At 44.8% G+C, this 18,858-nt stretch overlaps 2 protein-coding genes across 41 annotated transcripts in view; one reads left to right on the top strand and one right to left on the bottom strand.

Moving 5' to 3' along the window:
• Positions 1-7,288, top strand: part of MBTD1 (mbt domain containing 1) — a 75,604-nt gene extending 68,316 nt beyond the window's left edge. For all 40 annotated transcript variants that reach the window (XR_002337184.1, XM_021067227.1, XM_021067229.1 and 37 more), the window contains one exon: positions 4,068-7,288. Coding sequence is in view for 39 of the 40 variants with exons in the window: in XM_021067227.1 (XP_020922886.1) it covers positions 4,068-4,186 (119 nt within the window). In the remaining variant the exon portion in view is untranslated. The remainder of the gene's footprint in view (positions 1-4,067) is intronic.
• On the bottom strand, positions 13,072-18,568 carry NME2 (NME/NM23 nucleoside diphosphate kinase 2). Its single transcript, NM_001044610.2, is given in 5 exon segments — positions 13,072-13,323; positions 14,369-14,481; positions 16,804-16,905; positions 17,956-18,085; positions 18,417-18,568. Coding segments are annotated over 4 exon segments (459 nt in total). The 5' UTR covers positions 18,082-18,085; positions 18,417-18,568; the 3' UTR covers positions 13,072-13,205.

Genomic DNA, 18,858 nt, shown 5'->3' with positions numbered 1-18,858 from the left:
TCTGATCATCATATAATAAGATACTGTTTTAATCAACCTTTTATTGTGGGTACTGCACCTTTAATGAAATGTGGGGGGTTATCCTTTTCCATGTCTTAACAATTAATGCATGTTGGTATTAATATCTTCCATTTTATTATATTAAGCAATTTTTTTGTGTCTTTTTAGGGCCGCACCCACGACATATAGAGGTTCCCAGGCTAGGGGATGAATCAAAACTGTAGCCGTTGGCCTACGCCACAGTCACAAAAACATCAGATCCAAGCCGTGTCTGCAAGCTACACCACAGCTCATAGCAACAACGGATCCTTAACCCACTGAGCGAGGCCAGGGGTCGAACCCACATCCTCATGGATCCTAGTCAGGTTCGGTAACCATTGAAACACGGTGGTAATTCCCATATTAAGCAATTTTTTAAAGAACTTTTTTTTTACAGAATGCAAGCACAGTCACGTTCGCTTTACCTTTCAAAAATCTGATTGGTATCTGTTTTGCTATTATTTGTTGCTCTTTATAGCTTTTTTAGTTTTGATTGATTGATTTTTGCTTTTTAGGGCTGCACCCGTGGCATATGGATGTTCCCAGGCTAGGGGGTGGAATCAGAGCTACAGCTGTCAGCTTACACCGCAGCTCACGGCAATGTCAGATCCGTTTCCACTGCGCCACAACCAGAACTCCTGTTTTGCTATTATACGGATAGTGTATTCACTTTTCTGCCTTTGGGCTATTAAATTTTTTAACACCATTACCATAACAAGTACCAAAGTAAAACAAAATGAATTCGTATACCTCAAAAGACTATTCTTTAAATTATTAAATAAGATGTCACAGAGCATTATTTTTGAAACTAATCTTTTATTGTTATTTGACTTTAAAAGTGTAGTCATTTTAATATTGTTCCACATGGTGACACTGTCGAGTTTTTGCTTCATGAAAACTTAGTTGGCTTACTCATCTAAATACTCTTTGAGGTGTCTTTTTTTGTTTTTTTTTTTTGTTTTTTTTTTTGTCTTTTTGCCATTTCTAGGGCCACTCCCGTGGCATATGGAGGTTCCCAGGCTAGGGGTCAGATCGGAGCCGTAGCCTCCGGCCTATGCCAGAGCCACAGCAACGCGGGATCCGAGCCGAGTCTGCAACCTACACCACAGCTCACGGCAACGCCGCATCCGTAACCCACTGAGCAAGGGCAGGGACCGAACCCGCAACCTCATGGTTCCTAGTCAGATTCGTTAACCAATGCGCCACGACGGGAACTCCACTCTTTGAGTTGTAATTCTTCTCATAAATTGATGTGGTTTCAGCTGTGTAAGCACTTCCCAATTTGCATTCCATATGTATCTGCATCCTCTCACTCTAGTTATAATGAAAAGATCCACAATAAAGAAAATTTTTTCACCTTTCCCTTCAAACCAGTGCCTGCAGGAAGCAAGCAGTTGGTTACTCTTGGCTGAGTGACCAGCCTGAGAGTTAACACACTGCGCAGGGAGAGGCCTCAGCCTATCCTGCCAGGCTGTAGCAGCCCCCTGATTCCCACTGTTAACAGTACTTCAGGAATGCTGGTTTCATGTTACCAAGTCTCTCTACTTTTCAGGGTTTTAAGTGAGATCTCCTATTTGAGAATATTCAGTCAAATTTAAAAGAACCACAGGGCAAAGGTGAGAGAGGGAGAAGCCCAGTTTGTGACCTCTGATTTGGCAGATCTGTGTGCTAGAAAAATTGAAGAAGAAAGTTAGCGTTACTCAGCGTGGGATTAGATTCCAGCGAATATGGGAGCATAGAAGGTCACCTGTTCTTTAAATTATTTGAAACTTTACCAACTCAATTTTGGTTAAACAATAGCTTTTTAAGAAACTTGATCACATCTATGAAAGGTTGGTAGTCACTTAGACTAATGTTTGACATCTAGTTGAGATCATTTTCATTTAAAAAGTAGGGAAATGGGAGTTCCTGTTGCCACCCAGCAGGTTAAGAACCCAGCTAGTATGCATGAGGATGCGGGCTTGATCCCTGGCCTGGCACAGTGGGTTAAAGATCTGGCATTGCTATGTAGATCACAGAAGCAGCTCTGATCTGGTGTTGCTGTGGCTGCAATATAGGTCGTCAACCGACCCCTACCCTGGAAAACTCCCATATGCCATGGGTGTGGCCCTGAAAAGAAAAAATTAAAATAAAATTTAAAATAGAAAAGTAACTTTTTTGAAGGGAGGAGTGCTATAGGAAGCAGGGGGTAGGCTTCAGGGAAGGGATTCAAGGCAGTCTGAATTTACTGGCTAATTGTGTTGAGGGACAGTAACTTCAGAGAGGTTTATAAAAAGAGATAGGAAAATCTCAGACTTTAAACAGCCTACGTTTTTGCGTAAGACCATTTCTGGGAACAGCAACAAATTCCTCTTTCTCTTGTTTGTTCATGCATTAGAAAGAGCCTTTGTGGCTCAGCGGTAACAAACCCGGCTAATATCCATGAGGACGCTCAGTGAGTTAAGGATCTGTTGTTGCCATGAGCTATGGTGTAGGTTGCAGTTGCGGTTCAGATTCCATACGGCTATAGCCATGGTGTAGGCTGGCAGCTGCAGCTCTGATTTGACCCCTAGCCTGGGAACCTCCATGTGCAGCAGGTGTGGCCCTAAAAAAAAAAGCCCTTCTGTCACTAAAAATTCTGACTACCATGACTTCAGTGGCTACCAAGAAACCTAATCCCCATTAACAGTACCGGAAACTGAAAATCAGTTGTCCATAAAAATGAAGATCTATTGGAACATGTTCATAAATTGAGGACTGCCTATACTGTCATTTGCTCTCATTAAAAAAAGTCATCAGACAAGAACTCAGACAAACAGTACTACTGTCAAGCTAGCTGTTTACGTTGCTGATGCCAGTCAATTTTTATGTTACCTAAAATGATTACTTAAGTTTTTCTCTATTTTAAAAAAATCAAGGTGTTTAATATAAGATTATTTGTTTTTTATGAATATGTAGTTATATATTTGCATAATATTTATATTGTAGATAATATATTTTATGGTTTTTTTGTGTTTTTTTTTTGTTTGTTTGTTTGTTTTTTTGCCATTTCTTGGGCCGCTCCTGCGGCGCATGGAGGCTCCCAGGCTAGGGGTCGAATCAGAGCTGTAGCCACCGGCCTACACCACAGCCACAGCAGCTCGGGATCTGAGCCATGTCTGCAACCTACACCACAGCTCAACAACGCCGCATCCTTAACCCACTGAGCAAAGCCAGGGATCGAACCCGCAACCTCATGGTTCCTAGTCAGATTCGTTAACCATTGAGCCACGATGGGAACTCCTAATATTTTTAAATTATCAGATTTATGTCTTTTTTTTTTTTTTTTTTGTCTTTTTTGTCTTTTTGCTATTTCTTTGGGCCGCTCTCGCGGCATATGGAGGTTCCCAGGCTAGGGGTCGAATCGGAGCTGTAGCCACTGGCCTATGCCAGAGCCATAGCAACGCAGGATCCGAGCCGAGTCTGCAACCTACACCACAGCTCACGGCAACGCCAGATCGTTAACCCACTGAGCAAGGGCAGGGACCGAACCCACAACCTCTTAGTTCCTAGTCGGATTCATTAACCACTGCGCCACGACGGGAACTCCTGTCTTTTTTTCTGAAGGGAGTCTTTTTAATAAAGGTATTCCTTGAGATAATGTATTAAAGTCATATTTATTGTGTTACTGCTTATAAGTTCAGAGCCATCAAAGAAATTCATCGTTGTTTATATAGACATTGACGTAAAAGTGAATACTTAATCATGAGAAAAATTCTAATTATTCTAGTCAGATTAGTGATCACTGCTACCTTGAGTATTTCATTAACAGTGTCCATTCTGCAGTATTGAGTATGCAGTGTTGTTTCTTTTCAGAACTTGCCTTAACTGCACATACACTTTGAAAATAACATTAAATACTTCTCCTTCAGGGGGTTAATTTTAAGAGTTATTGAAGACATGAAGAGGTCTTACTAAATGAAAAGCTGGTGGAACATGAAGATTAAAAGCAATCTGAATATTCCAGAAATTCTTAATAACATCTCGTACGTTTATCTCTTTTTTTGCAGTGACTACATTGCAACTGAAGGAGGAGTTGATAGATGGAGAGGATTATAATTTCCTCCAAGGAGCATCTGATCAGGAGAGCAATGGCTCTGCCAACTTCTACATCAAACAAGAGCCCTGAGGTGGCTCAGAAACTGTGGGTGGGAGGGAAAGAATTTTACACAGGACTGATTTATAATCAATCCAGCTGTACAGTGGGGCTGTTCTACTGGGACATTTTGCTAAACATAGAAAATTTCAGTTCCAGATTTTTCAAGTGGGTAGGGAAACTATTTTAGCCGTGGGGGGAAATTTTTCAATTTATAAAGATGGACAATTTTTGTGTTGTATTTGAAGCTTTTGAAAGAATTTTGTAATATTTTCCAAGTTTGGATTTATGTGCATTGTTAACAAGAACTGAAATTCTAACTTTTTTGGTAAGATTAAAGTTTAGGTAGCAGGATTGAAGGAAATGATTTAAGAAGGATATAGTTGTAAATGCAAATGAACTGTCATTACAAATGAACCTTTTTGGTACCTGTTGGGAGACTTTGGGATTTCAGAAGTTAGGCCAGTCACATCTCCAGCTTCCTCTGCTGCAGAATATGCAACTGAACCCTGCCCCCTTGGAGGGCTCATCACCACATAGATCATGGAAGGGTAATTAATTCTGCTTCTTGGCATTTTATTGCAGCCCATTTTAAATATTTGTACAGAAATGTTTTTCTTTCTGTGAAATTTTATTTGGAGTTCTGTATGAAACTGGAAGAACTCTGGATACTTTTATATGTTCTCTTTTAATTAAAAAATGAGTAAAATTATCCTAACACTAAAGTGTTAAACTGGAATGGTTGACAAGATACATACAAGATCTCAGTCTACATGTTGAGGGGTTGGGGAAACTGTAATATTGTCCTAAGTTTATTTTATTTTCCTTATTAAAAAGAAAAAAATACCCCACAAAAGGGATTCTGATCAGTTCTCTGCCACTTGCCACCATCTGTGAGATAATACTTGGTATAACCACACCCCAAAACACATGTTCTGTATTACCAGGAGAATCAAATTAAGTTGCTTAAAGCCAAAATAACTTTAGATTTCAAAATCATTCCAGCTCTGCTTTTAACTACTCTGGATTTGTTAGAAAGCTAATTTGAAAGAGAATTTAATTTTCTTAAAATTCCGTATATATATATATATAGTATGAGTTTTCTTTAATTATATTCAGAATTAATTTTAACAATAGTAATTCATTTGGACCATTTTGAACATTCCCTATTTTAAAACTAACATAGCCTCCTTTTAAAAAAGGATATAAGGGTAAATTGGTGAAAGGTTTGCTCTCTGCATTTTTCTAACTTTCTGAGTTGTGACTGAATGAGAGAGCTTTAGCATTTACCAGTGAGGTTCATAAACTAAACTCTCAGGAATTAATTGCATCTGTTCTAGAAGTGCTTCTGGGTCTTAGCCTGGCCTCCTCAGAGTGGTAATGTTGACCATCTCCTCTGGAATGTAGGTAGGGCTAATTAGAAATTAATCAAAATGATTAACCTCTACAGTCCTTCAGCCTATGGAATGCTTTAAAAAATGTTAATGGAAAGCCCCAGGAGACCATTTTAGGTAAGGTTTTTTGTTTGAATTTTAAAATGCATAGAACATTAAAAACCAGCAATTTATTTTCTAAAATATTGCTCTACTTTTGGGAATAATAGCATTGGTAATATGCACAGGTTTACCTCATTCTATGCAAGAGGGGTTAATATCATAAGGTTTTGTAGTTGCTACTGGAAGTAAAATTTGTTACTTTATAGTGTAAGAATGTATGGAATCGCATGTCAACATTTCTTAATACTGACTCTTTAGGGGCATAAAATGCAGATCATATCAACGCCAAGTTGATTCTCATGTGTCAAATATATGTGAATTCAACTGTTAAATTACTGGATATTTATCTTAAACGTTACTGAGAGGGACCTACTGTAAATGTGACATCCTCACACTTCCCAAATCTTTAACTTTTAAGAATCTTCCCGTACACTTAAAGCCTGGAAGACTTCCAAAGCAGGGCTTACAAAGTCTTTATTCTCAGGCTTAGTGAATTAAACCCAGGACTCTGATTTCATGCGATGAGCACAAGAAGCCAGTTGTATCAAGTGCTCTAACAATACCCTGGGCTTAGGGGCTCTACGGGGAACTGAATAAACCAGGAGGGATTTGATTTAGAGCCTGGTAATTAGCTCTGTGAAATGCTCAGTTGTAGCCAGGTTTTATAAGCTTCCAATTCTACAGCAAAGCCAGGCTCTGAGTGTTCGAATTTCCTACGTACTTATGAAGTGTTCCTGTCTTAATCCCATGACCAACAGTTAAAGGTTGGTAAGACTTCTACCATCTAAACACAACATAAAGCCCTCTTCATTGTTCCGACTCTAACTCCTACTGCCGATGAACAGAAAATGAGTTGATGCAGAGGAGATTCATGTCTTAGCAGCAACTCCGAGCATACAACTCAGCCCCATTCTCTCTTACGGTTCAAACGTACTGCTGACCTTTGGTTTGTTTTTGTTTTTTTCCTGTTAGGATTATTTGGGAATTTTTGGTAGTTTAAACCCTTTAACCTTTTCCTTGCTGTGTATGAGGAAAGCTAAAGCTGTTATCAACTTCTTCTTCTACGGATACTAACACGGGTTTTCAGTGTTTGTTTGTTTTTATTATTATTAATTTTGCGTGATGTGAATACCCTCTCCCATCAATATTTGTATTATGGTGCTATATATTTGGTAATGATCCTTTACTATTGGGAAGGGATTTTAAAAATACTGTGATTAAACTGGGTTTCTTCCTTTGATTTTCATACTTTAAATATTAAAGCCACAGTCATTTATACAAAAGAAAAGCGTCTGTCCCTGGGCAAATCTTTTGAGGACAGAGGTCAAAGTAAACTGCATAAGGTTTTTACATCATTTCTGTATGTATTTGATATATAGATCAATATCTGTACAAATTTAATCTTTTATTTTCTTGGTAACTTGTGATCATTGAGAAAGCATTTGAGACTTTCTCATGAAATGTATATATATAATGGCGTGAAAAATTCCTTCAGAGAAATTTATGTTCCTTTCATTTTTACCAAATTACAAATTTTCAGCATGGATGTGGAAAGCATTAAAATTATAACTTTGTGTACAAGATGAAAATAATTCACTAAATTTGCCCTTTTTTACACAAAATAAAACATTAAAGTTAAGTTGTATGTGAGCAGTTCTTTAATATGCTTTGGTGATATTGAGGGGTTTCTTTTTTTATTCAAAACATGGAGTGCCTTGGAGTTCCTGTCATGGCTCAGCAGAAATGAATCTGACGAGTGTCTACGAGGACGCAGGTTCGATCCTTGGCCTCGCTCAGTAGGTTAAGGATCCAGCATTCCTGTGAGCTGTGGTGTAGGTCACAGATGTGGCTCTGGTCTGGTGTTGCTGTGGTGTAGGCCAGCGGCTACAGCTCTGATTCAACCCCTAGCCTGGGAACCTCCATGTGCCGAGGGTGCAGCCCTAAAAAGCAAAATACTGAGTAATCTAAGGCCCTTGTAAAAGATCAGTTCCTCAGTTCCTCCCTCACAGAAGCTGTGCTTTCACAAGGTAAAGCCAGCATGAGTGAGGAGGAATTTAACTACTGGCTGACAAGGGAGGAAGAGAATATGGATGGGTAATTTAGCCATGGTTGCGTTTGAGCCAGGATCTCACATAGAGGGAAAAGGCAAAACCTACAGCAGGAGTGAGTGTGGCGCACTTGTGGGGAAATTAAATCACCTTGTTAGATAGAACATGGTGTTTCAGGGTTGACATGCCTGCTAGGGGACTTTTTTTTTTTTTTTTTCTTCAGTTCCATTAACTTCCACAACAAAGTTAATAGGATGTAAATGAATTACTCCAGCTTGCTCTTGCTATTTACATTAAGAGGGAATGCACAGACAACTGATGTGGGCAATTATTCAGCTTTGACTGTAGAAGCAGTTTGTAGAGAATTTTTATGGGTGTTAGTAATGATATGGGCTGGGTCTCTTCAGGGGTTACTTTCATCACACTTCAGCAAAATATAACACACTCCAAGAAAAACAGAACCTAATTCCTGCCCTGCTTCCTACCTTAAGTGGCTTGAGCAGTTGCTCTAGTAAATTGGAATTCCCAGGTTGTCCTCAATTACTATCTCATGAGCTTTGACATATATATTCTTCCTTAAATCATTACATGCCTCTTGAGAAACCAGTTTCTTAATGTGCTTTATGCCCATAGTATATTTTATGAGAAGTCTTTCCCCAGAACAAGTATCTTTTTAGCACTGTGTTGTTTATCCAGCCTTGTGAGATAGGAAGAACAGCTAAACTATTCCCTTTCTACAGACTTGCTGAGGCTAGAGTAACAACCTTTTCTGGCCTGTTAAGAATTACAAGCCTTGGAGTTACTGTCGTGGCTCAGTGGTTAACGAATCCGACTAGGAACCATGAGGATGATGTGGGTTCCAATCCCTGGCTTCGCTCAGTGGGTTAAGGATCCAGGGTTGCTGTGAGCTGTGGTGTAGGTCGCAGACAAGGCTCAGATCCCGCACTGCTGTGGCTCCAGTGTAGGCTGGCGGCTACAGCGCCAATTACACACCTAGCCTGGGAACCTACATATGCCTCGGGAGTGGCCCTAGAAAAGGCAAAAAGAAAAAAAAAAAAGAATTACAAGGCTACAAGGCTGGAGTTCCCACTGTGGCACAAACGGGATCGGCGGTGTCTTGGGATGGATGGGATGCAGGTTCCATCCCTGGCCCAGCACAGTGGGTTAAAGGTCCAGCATTGTCACAGCTGTGGCTTAGGTCCCAGCTACAGCTTGGATCTGATATCCAAGGAGCCCAGGAACTCCATATGCAGCGGAGCAGCCAAAATAGGGCTTAGTTATTGACAACAAATAATTGTGTAAAAAGTAAAGCAGTTTAATGCAATTACTATGTGTTCAAAAGACAGTTATTTTTTTCTTTTTCAGGGCTACACCTGCAGCATGTGAAAGTTCCCAGGCTAGGGTTCAAATCAAAGCTGCAGCTGCCAGCCTACACCAAAGCCACAGCAACGCTGGATCCCAGCTGCATCTGCAACCTACACCACAGTTCACAGCAATGCCAGATTATTTTTTTTAATGATTTTTATTTTTTTCATTATAGTTGGTTTATAGTGGTCTCTCAGTTTTCTACTGTACAGCAAAATGACTCAATCACACATACATACATTCTTTTTCTCACATTATCCTCCATCATGCTCCATCGTAAGTGATTAGTTAGAGCTTCCAGTGCTATACAGCAGGATCTCATTGCTTATCCATTCCAAAGGCAATAGTTTGCATAACACCAGATTCTTAACCCACTGTGCAAGGCCAGGGCTCGAACCCCTATCCTCATAGATACTAGACAGGTTCATAATCCAACGGGAACTCCCGAAATACAGTTTTATTGAAGCATAACAGGTACTGAATGAGTTGCACACTTTTACGCACTCAGCTGATATATAAAATTAAGTCCAAAACTCAGCCTTGCTATGGAGTACTTTTATTCTCACCATTGTCTACCCTTCCTCAGTCAACTCTACCAAAGTCCTAACATCCATATCCTTCCTCTCCTTTCTCACCAGTCCAAGTATGACTTCACTCACCTGCCAAAGTCAAGATTTTATTATATCACTTGGAAAACTATATAAAAGCAGTAAAGCATTGGTCAAGAACACAGTCTGGGCGTTCCCGTCATGGCCCAGTGGAAACAAATCTGACCAGTATCCATGCGGACGCAGGTTCAATCCCTAGCCTTGCTGAGTGGGTTGGGGATCCTGCATTGCTATGAGCTGTAGTGTAGGTCGATGACCCAGCCCCGCTCAGATCTGGCGTGGCTGTGGCTGTGCCTGTGGCTTAGGCTTGTATTTACAGCTCTGATTCAGACCCTAGCCTGGGAACCTCCATGTGCTGCAGGTGCAGCCCAAAAAAAAACAAAAACAAACAAACATAGTCTGAGGCCAGCTGCTTTTATTGGAACCGGACTCCATCACTTGTTAGCTCTGTAATGAATCAGATTCCTCAGGTGTTAAACAGGATAGTAGTACCAACCTCTTAAGCATTGTGATGATTAAATGAATTCACGTACATAAAGTTGTTAGAACATCCCTAGTGGGGGTTGCCATCGTGCCTCAGAGGTAATTAAATGAGTAACCATGAGGATGCAGGTTTGATCCCTGGCCTCGCTCAGCGGGCTAAGGACCCATCATTGCCGTGAGCTGTGGTGTGGGTTGTAGACATGACTCGGATCCAGAGTTGCTGTCCCTGTGCTGTAAGCTGGCAGCTGCAGCTGATTCAACCCCCAGCCTGGGAACTTCTGTGTGCTGCAGGTATGGCCCTAAAAAGAAAGGACCCCCCCCCAAAAAAAAAAAATCCCTGGCATAGAGTAAGCCTATGCACAACTGCCTCTGCTAATTACAAGTACCTCAGCCAGTGTGCATGGGGATCACGGGAGGTACTATATTAAAATACAGAGCCTCAGGGAATTCCCGTCGTGGCTCAGCATTAACGAATCCACATGGTATCCATGAGGATGTGGGTTGGATCCCAGGCCCTGCACAGTGGGTTAAGGATCTGGCACTGCCATGAGCTGTGGTATAGGTCACAGATGCAGCTCTTGGATCCCTAGTTGCAGCCCTAAAAAGACAAAAACAAAAACAAACAAAAAAAAAAAGGCAGAGCCCCAGAATCTGTAGTTTAATAAACTGCAACTTAATGTAGTGAAAGCAGATAGTATGTATGAGATTTATTTGAAACTATAAAATATGGGAGTTCCCACTGTGGCTCAACAAGTTAAGAACCTGACTGGTATGATGTGGGATCGATTCCTTGCCTCGATCAGTGGGTTTAAGGTCCAGCGTTGCCATGAACTGTGGTGTAGTTTGCAGATATGGCTAGGATCCCACCTTGCTGTGGTTGTGGCTGTGGCATAGGCTGGCAGCTACAGCTCCAATTAGACCCCTAACCTGGGAACTTCCATATGCTGCGGGTGCAGCCATAAAAAGAAAAAAAAATGACTGAGAAAACGTTAAATTCTTGTTAATTGTTGACTTGAAATTAAAATCCTGACACATTTTTCCTACCAAGCTGTCAGTACATTTGTCATTATAGCAATGTATATAAAAAACAAGCGTTGGGTTATGTGGAAGCAGCATAAAAAGCTTTCATCAGTCTCTTAAGAAAGCAGGTAGTCATAAACTCACAATTTCTATAATCTCCAGGGGTTTTTTTTACTTTTTTTCTTTTTAGGGCCACACCCACAGCATATGGAAGTTCCCAGGCCAGGGGTCTAATTGGAGATACAGCTGCCGGCCTACACCACAGCCATGCTAGATCCGAGCCTCGTCTGCCACCTACACAACAGTTCATGGCAACGCGGATCCTTAACCCACTGAGCAAGGGCAGGGACCGAACCCACAACCTCATGGTTCCCAGTCGGATTCGTTAACCACTGTGCCACGACAGGAACTCCAAAATCTTTTAATTTTAAAAGCATTCAGTATGGGAGTTCCCATCATGGCGCAGTGGTTAACGAATCTGACGGGGAACCATGAGGTTGCGGGAGCCCACGTTGCTGTGGCTCTGGTGTAGGCCGGAGGCTACAGCTCCGATTTGACCCCTAGCCTGGGAACCTCCATGTGCCACGGGAGTGGCCCAAGAAATAACAAAAAGACCAAAAAAAAAAAAAGAAAAAAAAGCATTCAGTATGGATTTTGTAACCACACAGGCCAAGCACTAGGTTAACTGCTCTATATGCATTATTTCATTTAACTCTGCATTGCCACAGTATCCTTGTCACCTTTCATGCGTCACTAGGCTTCCTTTTCCTCATATATAACTTGTCCAGTTTGCAGTTAACAAAAACATAAATCTGGACAATTTGATGAGGTTTCACTCTATCTCAAATTTCAACCAATCCTTTGTATAGAAATGTGCATTTCACCAAGGACTTACTGTACAGCACAGGGAACTCTACTCAATATTCTGTAATAACCTGATGGGAAAAGAATCCAAAAACGAATGGATATAACTGAATCACTTTGCCGTACACCTGTAACTAATAACACTTTAAATCTATACTCCAATAAATTTTTTTTTCCTTCCATTTCTTGGGCCACTCCCACGGCATATGGAGGTTCCCAGGCTAGGGGTCCAATCAGAGCTCCAGCCACCAGCCTACACCAGAGCCACTGCAACACAGGATCCAAGCTGCGTCTGCAACCCACACCACAGCTCACGGCAACGCCAGATCCTTAACCCACTGAGCGAGGCCAGGGATCGAACCCACGACCTCATGGTTCCTAGTTGGATTCGTTAACCACTGAGCCACAACGGGAACTCCCAATAAAATTTTTTTAAAAAATAAAATTACTACTTTGGCTTTAAAAATAATGTGCATTTTTTGGAGTTCCCATCGTGGCGCAGTGGTTAACGAATCTGACTGGGAACCATGAGGTCGCGGGTTTGGTCCCTGCCCTCGCTCAGTGGGTTAAGGATCTGGCGTTGCCGTGAGCTGTGGTGTGGGTTGCAGACGCAGCTCGGATCCGGAATTGCTGTGGCTGTGGCGTAGGCCGGTGGCTACAGCTGATTAGACCCCTAGCCTGGGAACCTCCATATGCCATGGGAAGTGGCCCTAAAAAAGGCAAAAAGACAAATAAATAAGTAAATAAATAAATAAAAATAATGTGCATTTTTACATCAGCTAAAGCAGTTGCGATCCTTGTTATGTTGGTTCTTTCCTTACTGGTTTCCTCAGCTGTACAACCAGTGCCACATCTGTCCTCTTCGGCCTCACTGCTTTCCCGCTTCGAGTCTGGAAGGACACCAGGTACCTCCAGAAGGGTCAGATCATTTTCCCATAACAAGCAGGATTAATGAGTTCCAGATAATGCTATAATACAAGGGAACCACATCGCTTTTTCCAGGTTGGCAACAAGCAATCACAGGAGGCTGCACCCAGTTTTTAAAGGCTTTATTGGTAAATACGCCTCAGGGAAGACCCATCCTACTGCTTCCAAGTCCATGGAATGAAGAGCTGTGTCTCAGGACACATCAAGCCGTGCCAAAGGGGACCAATGCTCTGTCCACCTCTTATTCATAGATCCAGTCAAAAGCACAAGACTTGTACTCAACCAACTCTTCGGGCTTAAACCACAGGCTGATTTCTTTCTCAGCGCTTTTTACTGAATCACTGCCATGAATGATGTTCCTAAGAAGGAGAACAGTTGACCAGTTACCACATTTTAAAGTACAAAAGTCTGGAGTTCCCGTCATAGCTTGGTGGTTAAAGAACCCAATGTATATCCACGAAGATGCAGGTTCGATCCCTGGCCTTGCTCAGTTGGTTAAAGATCCAGGACTGCCGTGAGCTGTGGTGTAGGTTGCAGACACGGCTCAGATCCCACGTGGCTGTGGCTGTGGCTCTGGTGTAGGCCAGTGGCTACAGCTCCAATTTGACCCCTAGCCTGGGACCCTCCATATGCTGCGAGTGTGGCCCTTAAAAAAAAAAAAAAAAGACAAAGTGCAGAAGTCTGTTTAATGGATAAAGAGAGCTTCAGCCGACTGTCTCCTGAAGCAGGAGACTACCCCAAAGTATTTTCTCTTTAAAGCCACTTTAAAACTATAAAAGCACTTCATCCAAAAGCATCTCTCGGTTCAGTGTTAACGTGCTTCCATGTTTTCAAAACAGTGCTTGTGCCCAAGACTGCCATGCTACTAAACATCCCTTCTCAAATTCTGAAAAACACAGGACTGGCCAGACCAAAACCCAAACGAGATGTAACATATTCATTTTCAAGGGCCATTTCTGCTGCATTTTCTTACAACAATAATTTGTAAAGCCCAACTAAGACGGTCCTGCTTACTGACAAATCCTTTATTCCATTTCAATTATGTAACTGTAAAATTTTGGTAGAGATTTCGTATCAGTGAGGGTACCAAAAGGCTAATAGTGACACACTGTTGGACACAGCGCCACTCAGGGCAGAGCCAAGGGATCCCTCCCTCCCTTGCCTCATTCTTCACACGTTTTGCTGTGTCACACAGGAAGCTACCATAGGCAGCTCCTTTGTGCAGTGTCTTGGCTAAAACATTAAGTAACCTAGAGAAGTAACTGCTTAAGAACACTTTCATCGGATGATAATTACTACCTAATCTAAAAGTTCAAATTTTTCTAAAATTGGGATATGCCAAAAATGTCTTAATCTTAATAAACTGGCTTTGAGGAAAAGTCATTAGTGCCCCTCGGAACTCACCTGCCAACCTGAATGCAGAAGTCCCCGCGAATGGTGCCTGGCTTAGAATCCGCTGGGTTGGTCTCTCCAAGCATCACTCGGCCTGTCTTCACTACATTCAGCCCCTCCCAGACCTTGACGGCAGAAGAAATGGCATCAGTTCTGCCACTCAGGACCATTAAAAACATGTCTCCTTCCCATTGTGGCTCGGCAGAAAGGAATCCGACTAGGAACCATGAGGTTGCGGGTTCGGTCCCTGGCCTCACTGGGTTAAGGATCGGGCATTGCCGTGAGCTGTGGTGTAGGTCACAGACGTGGCTTAGATCTGGCATTGCTATGGCTGTGGCATAGACTGGCAGCTGTAGCTCCAATTGGACCCCTAGCCTGGGAACATCCATATGCCACGAGTGTGGCCCTAAAAAGCAAAAACAAAAACAAAAACAACAACAACAAAATGTCTCCTTACCTAGTAGCACACATCAATCAAATTAGTGACATGATCATCAGATAACCTCAGTAGTAGTAAGAGGACAGTATAGAATTTTTATTTTTATTTTTTTTCATCTTTTTAGGGCCACACCCATGGCATATGAAGGTTCCCAGGCTAGGGGTCTAATCAGAGCTGTTGCTGCCCATCTATGCGTAGCCACAGCAAGGCGGGATCCAAGCTGCATCTGCAGCCTACACCACAGCTCGTGGCAACGCCAGATCCTTAACCCACTGAGCAAGGCCAGGGATCGAACCCGTGTCCTCATGGATACTAGTTGGGTTCATTAAGCCACAATGTGGTTCACTGAGCCATGACAGGAACTCCTAAGCGGCCAATATAAAATAAATACTCCATGTTCAGAGTTCCCACCATGGCACAGCAGGTTAAGGATCTTGCGTTGCCACAGCTATGGCTCGGATTCAGTGCCTAGCCCAGGAATTCCCTTATGTCAAAGGTTCGGCCATAAAGTGGAGAAAATAAAATACACCGAGCTGCAACCCAAGTATACTGCTAGGATACAGAGATAAAGTCTGCCCAACCTGGGGGCTTCCTAGTCTAGCTGAAACAGAGATTAACAAGACTGAAGGACTCTCATGCACCCACAAACTCTTAAATAATGATGAAAAGGTATGGAGTTCCCACTGTGGCTCATTGGAAATGAAGCTGACTAGTATCCATGAAGATGCGGGTTCAATCCCTGGCCTTGCTCAGTGGGTTAAGGATCCGGCGATGCCGTGAGCTGTGGTGTAGGTCGCAGATGCGGCGCAGATCCCGATCCCTCGTTCCTGTGGCTGTGGCATTAGGCCAGCGGCTACAGCTCAGATTAGACCCCTAGCCTGCAAACCTCCATATGCTGTGGGTGCGGCCCTAAAAAGCACACACACACACACACACACACACAAAAAAAAGTGATGAAAGAAAGAAAAGTGACCAGACTGGTATAGGAGCAGTGAGCAGGGCATCCCAGAAGACTATTAGAGCAAGAGATGGCAAAGAGTGACATGAAAAAGGAAAGTGTGTTCCAGGGAAGAGCAAAAAGGAGAAGAGGTCATCCTTAGGGAACAGGAAGTAGGTCTTCTTTCTCAACAATTTCACTGCCTCCCTGTTATATTCTCTGCTTCTATTCACTTCATTTCCAATTGGACATTAAAGCCACAGGAAGAAATAAACCACTTCATTTCTAGCACAATATTGAAGAAAAATTTTTGTAAGATCTGAGTCTTGCTTTCTTTTTCCTCCCAAGCTCCCAGCTACCCTATAAACTAACTCCAATAAAGAATTTGGGAGTTCCCATTGTGGCACAGGAGAAACGAATCCGGCTGGTAACCATGAGGTCGCAGGTTCGATCCCTGTCCTTGCTTAGTGGGTTAAGGACCCAGCATTGCCGTTGAGCTGTGGTGAAGGTTGCAAATGCAGCTCGGATCCTGCATTGCTGTGGCTGTGGTGTAGACTGACAGCTGTAGCTCTGATTCGACCCCTAACCTGGGAACCTCCATATGCTGCGGGTGCGGCCCTAAAAAGACAGACCTAAAAAACAAAAAAAAAGACCTAAAAAAACAAAAAACAAACCCCCCCCAAAAAAAGAGAAAATTTGGAGTATCTAAAGATGTCTTTTTGCCTTTTCTAGGGCTGCTCCCTCGGCATATGGAGTTCCCAGGCTAGGGGTCGAATCGGAGCTGTGGCCACCAGCCTACACCAGAGCCACAGCAACACAGGATCTGAGCCGCATCTGCAACCCACACCACAGCTCACAGCAATGCCAGATCGCTAACTCACTGAGCAAGGCCAGGGATCAAACCCGCAACCTCATGGTTCCTAGTCGGATTCGTTAACCACTGAACCACAAAGGGAACTCCAGGAAGATGTCTAAAAGGGACATGCAGACATGACGCACACCCACTAACCTGTCAGCAAACCCAGTAATCTTATTTTCCTTAGTGCCTCCTTCCCTAGCACCAGCACTTACCATCGCCACAACTGGCCCTGAGCCCATGTACTTCACCAGTCCCGGGAAGAAGGGCCGGTCTTTCAGGTCAATGTAGTGCTGCTTCAGGAGTTCCTCAGAGGCCTGGCATTGAAGAGCAGGTGCCAATTAGGAAATAAATTTAAAAGGCCCAAAGAGGGCCCTACCCCATCCTCACGAACCCCCGCCCCCAACCACCACCACTCTATAACAGGGTAGGTTCTCTAAAAGCCCTGATTTTAGCCAGGATTCATAAGGTGTGGTTTTGCTTTTTATAATCCCATCCAGGAGCTCCCGCTGTGACACAACGAGATCAGCAGCATCTCTGAGGCACTGGGACTCAGGTTGGATCCCTGGCCTGGCACAGTGCGTTAAGGATCGCACTTTAGGCCGTAGCTGCAGCTGGGATCTGATCCCTGGCCTGGGAGCTCCATATGCTGCAAGGCAGCCAAAAATGAAAAAAGTCGGTGGTTTGAGGATCTAGATTTAGGAAGTTAACTGTCGGCTGGAATCAAAGGAAATATGGCAGCAGCCATATCAAACCCTCTGGCCCACAATGCCCTTTTAAACATTTCAGACTTGAACTGAGAACCACCTCCTCTTCACTGATGAGTTTAGTTTAAATTTCAGTTCTTATTTATCCCTTACGGGTCCGGATCCAAGCCCCAATTTTAATGTGGAAAATAAAGTTACTGCCCTAAGCCAACGAGAGCCTGCAGAAAATAAGCAGAAGAAAGAGCACCCCCCTGAAAATCTCAAGCCTCTCAAGAGTTGCAAGCTAAAGCACAAAAGGATTCCACCCTCCAGCCCCAGCCTGGGTGGACCCGCGTGGGCCCGAGGCTCAGGCCTTCTCCACTCCCTGCTGCCCCCCTGCGGCCCACGGCCCAACGCAGCCGCGGGGAGGAAGCAGCCCCGGAGCCCGAGTCACGTTACCTCCGCTTAACCTTCCAAGGGCGTCTTTCCCCCCGGGCTTCGAGGAAGGGTCAGTGGGGCCGAGGCACCCTGGGGAGGGGACCCAGGGCAAAGAGGTTCTCGCAGGGGCGAAATCATTCGAGGGGGGGTCTCTGACTGGGAAAAAAGACCTGCATCGCCACTGGGGTAAGAAGTACCACCCGCGACCCTGAGGCCGCAGGGGCAGGGAAGCGGGGCATGTACCTGAAGGAACTTCAAGGCAACGAGGCGGAATCCCTTCTGCTCGAAGCGCTTGATGATCTCGCCCACGAGACCGCGCTGGACGCCGTCCGGCTTGACCGCGATGAAGGTGCGCTCCGCGTGGGCCATGGTCCTGCAAGCGGCAGGTGCACTCAGGACCCCGCGGCAGGGCCCACACAGGCCGCACCGGGGCCCCGGACCCGGGCCCCGAGGCCACGTGGCACCCGCCCCCGCCCGCAGACGCTTCTGCGGGGACACGTGGCCTCCCGGAGGCCGCCGCCCTGCCGCCGCCCCTCGGCCAACCCGGGCGCCAGCGGAGGGGACGCGGCAGGGGCCCCGAGAGGAAGGCCGGGCCTGCGGGGCCGAGCGGGGGGGGGGGGGGGGCCTGCGGCCCGGGACCGGCCGGCCGCAGCGCGAGCGGAAAGGGGCCCGAGGGCGGGAAGGCGAAGGAGCCGCTACCTTACCGGTTGGAGGGCGGGCAGCGAGCAGCGGTGGAGAAGTGAGCGGAGACCTGAGAGCGGAGGGACCCCCGCGGCCTGGAGCCCGCGGAGGAGGGGCCCACCGCGGCCACACCCCGGACGGCCCGCCGCCCAACCCGCGAGGCGGGAGGCGGCCGGACGACTCTGTCCACGCCCCGGGTTTGCGGAAGAAGCCGGGGAGGGCTCCTGGGCCAGGAAGTGGTTTCCTCTCCACCTGGACGTGCCACGGTAGGGCCGCGGGCGTCCAATCCACCTCCTTTCTAAATTGCCTCCCATCGCGCGCCCGCACGAAAACCTGTCCCGCTCTCGAGGCCGCATCCCGGCCGGTACCTTCTGCTTTCCCCCTCCGCCGAGCACCCAGAGCTAAGCTTTCTCGCCTCCCGCTCAGGCACCACAGGTCCTTATTCTACCTGTGAAATCCAGTTTC

This window comes from Sus scrofa, chromosome 12 (genome assembly GCF_000003025.6).
Source record: "Sus scrofa isolate TJ Tabasco breed Duroc chromosome 12, Sscrofa11.1, whole genome shotgun sequence".
Taxonomy (NCBI): Eukaryota; Metazoa; Chordata; class Mammalia; order Artiodactyla; family Suidae; genus Sus; species Sus scrofa.
Note: the sequence above shows the minus strand (reverse complement) of the source record. Positions and strands in the feature narration are given on the sequence as shown.